The sequence below is a fragment of the Acanthisitta chloris genome, unplaced genomic scaffold (assembly GCF_000695815.1).
Source record: "Acanthisitta chloris isolate BGI_N310 unplaced genomic scaffold, ASM69581v1 scaffold25135, whole genome shotgun sequence".
Classification (NCBI taxonomy): domain Eukaryota; kingdom Metazoa; phylum Chordata; class Aves; order Passeriformes; family Acanthisittidae; genus Acanthisitta; species Acanthisitta chloris.
In genome coordinates this window covers 1-6,110 of record NW_008675737.1, presented here as the reverse complement: position 1 = coordinate 6,110, position 6,110 = coordinate 1, and the positions used below count along the sequence as shown (strand labels likewise).

Below are 6,110 nucleotides of genomic sequence, written 5' to 3'. Positions count from 1 at the left end.
TGATCGGTGCCACCGTGCCCACGGGCTTCGAGCAGACGGCGGCCGAGGAGGTGCAGGAGAAGCTGGGATCGGTCTTCACCCAGGGGCCCGACCGCGGCAAGATCTACTTCCAGGTGCCGGCGAGGAGTCTGCCGCAGGTCCGTGTCCCCATCGCCCGTCCCTGTCCCTGTCCCGCCCGCCCCGCGCAGAGCTCTCCGCTGCCGCCGATGCCATCCCTCCCGCGCCGGGCGCGGCAGCGGTGTCTGTCCTCACCGGGAGGAGGTGATGGGGAGGGTAAATTAGTGCAAAGGGACACCTCTGTGCAGGAATGTGGTCTGTGAAACCTGGGGGGGTTGGTCTCTTCTCCCAGGCAACCAGCAGCAGGACAAGAGGGCACAGATTCAAGCTCTGCCAGGGGAGGGTTAGGTTGGATATTAGGAAGAGATTTTTTCCAGAGAGAGTGCTCAGGCATTGGAATGTGCTGCCCAGGGAGGTGGTGGATTCACCATCCCTGGAGGTTTTCAAGCTGAGACTGGATGTGGCACTTAGTGCCATGGTCCAGTAACCACGGTAGGGTTGGACTGGATCATCTTTGAGGTCTCTTCCAACCTGGTTGATCCTATGAAAATCCTAATGACAAGTGAACACATGAACAAGTTAATGTGCTTCTCATCTCTTCTAGGTCCATCGTCTGCGGTCAGTGGATAACTTGTTCGTCGTTGTTCAGGAGTTCAAAGACTATCAATTTAAAGAAACCAAGGTGAGTTACTCTGCATTTTTAATTGGTGCTGCAGTTTGGAGTGTTCATTTTACCAATTTAAGCATCGAATGTTCTGTTTCATGACAAAGTTTGTTGGGTTTTACATTTGTGATATTGTTCCAGTTCCTCTTTTCTGGCTTGTAAATGGAAGTGTGGCCGTGCTAATATAATTTCTCCAGTTAAATATGTTGCACTGGCAAAATCTGGGATAAGAGCTGATGCCATGCTTGTAGGTCACAGACATAGGACAGTGAGGTGTCACTTTGGTCACTTAATGCAATGTTAGTTGTTTATTTGGCAAGGACAATGATGAAATACTGCGTGTCTTGTGATTTTCAGTGTAATTCCATTTAGTTATGGCAAAAATCAGAGAAAAGCCTGTAAGCTTTGTGTAAACACTTAGTAGGTTAATGTTTAACAAACTACGTTGAGAACTAAAGATAAAGGATAATTTTAAAGGGATGAAATGACTTGAAAGCACAATTTTTTCTCTCTTGTTAAAGGAAGATGCTCTAAAGGATTTGGAAGCCTTGGTTAAAAAGCTGCCCTGGACTGATCCGTTGAAAGTTTGGGAACTGAACAACAGCCTAAAAAAGAAGAAGACCAAACGCAAGAAACACAACCTGCAGAGTGCTGCAGGCAAAGAGAAGCTGAGTGAGGCTGGAGAGGGAGGAGCAGACCAAAAGGACACTGATGCCCAGGAGGACTGTGCCCAGACCCCTTTGGGCAGCCAGGGCTCAGAGGAGCCCCAGGGAGCAGGAGAGGAGGAGGAGGAGGAGGATGCCAAGGATGAAGGGCAGGCAGGGCCTGGGAGTGGGAGCAAGGCTGGGGACGGTGAGGCCGGCGAGGGAGAGGGGAAGGTGCTGAAGTTCAGGGTGACGTGTAACAGAGCTGGAGACAAGCACAGCTTCACCTCAAACGAGGCTGCGAGAGACTTCGGCGGGGCCGTGCAGGAGCACTTCCAGTGGAAGGCTGACATGACCAACTTTGATGTGGAGGTGAGGGGGGTGTGCCTTGGAAATACCTACACTTCTGCTGTATGCATTCTTAGGTCTTAATTCTGCTGCTAGAGGTCCCTGAATTGCCTTCCAGAGACTGAAACTGCAAAGTGGTAACCCTCCGGAGGGTTCATTTCCCACCACGTTATGCCATGCTCAGATGGAAGCACTGCCCTAGAGAGAGGTTTCACCTTCCCAGTTAATGTGATCCCCACCACGAATATGTATTTTATTGCTGCTTTGCAGTTCTGTCGCCGTAACTTGCAGGACTTTCCTGGCTGCTCCCCCAAACATAGAAACCAAACCTTGTAAGAGCCAGTGCAATGGTTGTAGCACTTTAGGCTGCTCCCCCAAACATAGAAACCAAAGCTTGTAAGAGCCAGTGCAATGGTTATAGCACTTTGGGAAGGCTTGGGTGAAGGGTTTGGTGTGAGTGGCAGAATGTGTGAATCTCTCCTGAATTCTCTCCATTGTGGCTAGTAAAATGATGCTTTACTTCCAAGAAGAAAATACACATCATTCCTGGTTTTTAAATTGCCATTTAAGATTCCCATAAGTATTTACCAGCCATGCTATGGAAAACTTCTGTGACTCCTGACATTCAGTTCAGGTTTTTCTTTAGGTTCTCCTGAATATTCACAACAACGAGGTCGTGGTAGGGATTGCACTGACTGAGGAGAGCCTTCACAGACGGAATATCACCCACTTCGGGCCCACGACGCTGCGTTCCACTCTGGCCTATGGCATGCTCAGGTCAGTGCAGCTGCACTGTGCTGTGCTACACTCAGTCAGAGTCCTGTTGTTTCAGAAATTAGACCCTTTATTCCCCACCATGTCCTCAGAAGCCACTTCTGTCCCTTCCCAAAGAAAAACAAGTGAAAAAAGCAGAGTGCTATTCAGAAATTAGACCCTTTATTCCCCACCGTGTCCTCAGAAGCCACTTCTGTCCATTCCCAAAGAAAAACAGGTGAAAAAAGCAGAGTGCTGGCAGTGTGCTTTGGAGTAACAGTGGGTGTTTGCCAGCCAAGGGCAGTAAACCTTTGCTGTGTCAGCCACGTTTCACAATTCTATATCACCTTTGTGCTGTGTCAGCCACGTTTCACAATTCTGTATCACCTTTGTGAGAGAATTTCACTGTATTGCTGCTTAGGAAATGGTAATTAACAAGTGGGAAAAATAATGATAAAAAGGTTTGGTTAGATGGGTTGAATCAGAGTGATAAATAGTCGCCTTTCCCTTCTGTAGAGAAATTCCAGTTTTAAGGACATTTCTCACCATATCTTCTCTTCTGTTCTCAGACTCTGTGATCTCCAGCCCACGGATATCATAGTTGATCCCATGTGTGGTACAGGTGCGATACCAATAGAGGTGATTCTTCCTTGTTTTCTTAATTAAATTTGACAGTATATGCACTGAATTAGTTGTGTAGGTCTTCCTGGCAATGGCTGAATAGAGAGCTCCAGTCTCACCAGCTTCTGAACAAACACTTTTTGTAGGTGTCCTCATTTTCCTTCCCTAGGCCATAGCAGGAAGAAACTAAATCCAAAAGTATTTTGAGGTCTAGAGGTGCATAACAGCTATCTGTTACAGAATTCTGAATTCCCTGCCATCCACTTGCAGTCACTTTGTTGCACTCTGTCACGTTTGAGTAATTCCTCTGTTTGTTTTGTTTACAGTCAAGCAGTGTTGATGCTAATCTTGCTTATTATCAATTCCCACCCAGGGAGCTGCAGAATGGCCTGGCTGCTTCCACATTGCTGGGGATAACAACCCTCAGGCTGTGAAGAGAGCAGCAAACAACATCTGTTCCTTACTGAGGAAAAACGAGAGCAAGGACAGGTGAGGGAAGCACAAGGGATTGCCTTTTCCTGCAGTGTGGTATGCACAGAAATCCTCTTTGCATGGGTGTGTTTGTCTGGTTCACGTTTTGCTTTTTGTTCTGCTGCCAATGTTCTAGACCTCCTCAGTGTAAAAACCTTCTGAGTGCTCATGTCTGAAGTGTCTGTCCTTGCCCTTGCAGCAGCACTGCCATGGGCGTCCCTTTGGACATCATCCAGTGGGACATTTGCAACCTGCCCCTGCGGACTGGCTCTGTGGACGTCATCGTGACAGACATGCCCTTTGGGAAGAGGTGAGGTGTGCTGGAAAGGTGCTGCTCACCTGGCCAGGGCTGGGATTCTCCCTTAGTTACTAAACTGAGCTTATCTGGGAAGGAGTGACAGACATTATGTTAAAAAATGCAGGGTGAAAGTAACAGTAACTGTGGCCCTGAAGGAGCTGGTCCATGTCTGACACCCAGCAGCAGTGAACTGGTGTATCACCAAGGGGATCTGACTGTGCCTTGCAGGATAGGGTCAAAGAAGAAGAACTGGGATCTGTACCCAGCCTGCCTGATGGAGATGGGCCGGATCTGCACCCCGGGCACAGGCAGGGCCGTGCTGCTTACCCAGGACAAGAAGTGCTTTGCCAAGGTATGTTCTGTGAGAGAAAATCTGACCTGTCGAAACCTGAAAATACACTGAGGGGAGAACTGTGAGCTGCCACGTTAGAGAAGATGTTCTGTTTATAGAGCAATACGTAGTAACATTTAGATGCAGTTTGGGACCTGACAGGCCCTTGACGTTGCCTTCAGATGTGATTTGGCAAAACAAAGCACAATGTTGTGTCTTACCTCCACTGTGTTGTCTGCTGTGTCTGCAGGCCCTGTCGCGCGTGGGACACGTCTGGCGCCGCGCTCAGACCGTGTGGGTGAACGTGGGAGGGCTCCACGCTGCTGTGTACCTGCTCAGGCGCACCTGGGAGAGAGCCGAGGAGAGAAAACCCTTCTGGTGAACACCTGGAAGGAGGACACACCTCCAGCACCTGCAGGACAGATCTGTCAGTTCCAAACAGCCTGAGAGGAATTGGTGTCACACAGGCGTCAAACCAGGGATCAACTCCAGAGCTAACAGCTCTGCTGTGTGTTCTGAAACCTCATCCTCCCTATACCCCAACTGGGTTTCACTCCTGGAATTAGTAATGCTTCCCTCTGGTCTGTTTCAGTTAAATGTTTATGTTCACTGCTTACAGTAGAGAAAACACCTTGAGGCAACAGTGAATTTACTTGCCAAACTGTAGGAAACTTACATGTATCTCATCGTGACTAACAATACCAAGTCTGTCACCTTGAAAGGTTCAGGGGTAGTATCTCTACTGTAGAATTTTTCCAAATTTCAGTTTTCCAGTTTATACCATTGCTCAAATGTAAACTCAGATAATGAACCAGTATCTGGTTTTTATGGTCTGACAAGCAAACTCCATGCGTGAACAGTGTGCTGTGCTGCTGGTTCTCTTGCCTGTTACCTCTCCTTAGTGCTAATCACCAGTAAATGTCAACTCATATTTCAGTGTTCCACTGTGGGTGAGGAGAGTAACTCACACAGCCTTAGCAAACAGTCTGCAGTTACTACCTGAGACCAGAGATCCTTTTAGCACTTTTAAAGTTCATGTTTTCGTGGTCAGCTGTAGACACATGGAGGTGGCAGTGTTTGAATTCCTTAGGGATTGATCTGCTGTAGTTCTGCCACCACAATATTTACAGAAATAGATTCCCTGTTGACTAACTTGAAGTTTCTTCTCTAAACATACTGTGATTTCTCAAGCCTTTTTCTCTGCTCAGCAGAGGCTGAAAACATTGCTGGTTTGCCCTTTCCATCACCGTGTGTGTCAATGTTCAGAGGTGAATTAACAAGTATTAAAGTTCTAGAGGTTTTGCATAAGAGAGGAGTCTTAATTGTGTTCTTTCTCTGGTTCCTGCCCAGGTCATGCAGCCCTTGGGTAAATAATACCCCAGGCAGCGACACCTTCCACCAGCCCAGGTGGCTCCATCCCCATCCAACCTGACCTGGAACACCTCCAGCGGAGCAGCCACAGCTGCTCTGGGCAACCTGTGCTAGTGCCTCAGCACCTCACAGGGAGGAATTTATTCCATACATCCCATCTAGTTATTTTTTTCTGGAGTTTACTCCTTTCTGTGTGGGACAAAGATGTAGTGTGGTGTTTGGGAATCTGCAGCTGAGGGATAAAGGAATGTTGTTTTGACACGCAGAGATCAGGAGAGGAGTGAATTGGCAGCTGAACTGTTGGTGGATGGGGAGGAACTGGTGCCTCAGTCACGAGAGCTGTGTATGGAGAGGTGGGTGGAAACCACCACAAGTAGCTGTCGGAGTTCACAGGTTGCAGTGAGTTGTGTGGCAAATGCTTATTTCAGTTGTGTAACCATTTGTTGGGAGGGTTTCCACTGGCCAAGTGCTGGTCCTGCACTTTGGCTGTACCAATCCCGGGCAGCGCTCCAGGCTGGGACAGACAGGGATCTGGGAGTTTGGATAGTTAGA

At 48.2% G+C, this 6,110-nt stretch overlaps 1 protein-coding gene across 1 annotated transcript; it reads left to right on the top strand.

Moving 5' to 3' along the window:
- Positions 1-5: 5 nt before the first annotated feature.
- On the top strand, positions 6-4,569 carry THUMPD3 (THUMP domain containing 3; the record flags this gene model as incomplete). The annotated part of the gene is made up of 9 exons (XM_009075878.1): positions 6-137; positions 662-739; positions 1,243-1,737; positions 2,360-2,490; positions 3,036-3,105; positions 3,461-3,576; positions 3,758-3,868; positions 4,085-4,208; positions 4,438-4,569. Coding segments are annotated over 9 exons (1,389 nt in total), but the record flags the coding sequence as incomplete, so codon positions are not given.
- Positions 4,570-6,110: the final 1,541 nt, after the last annotated feature.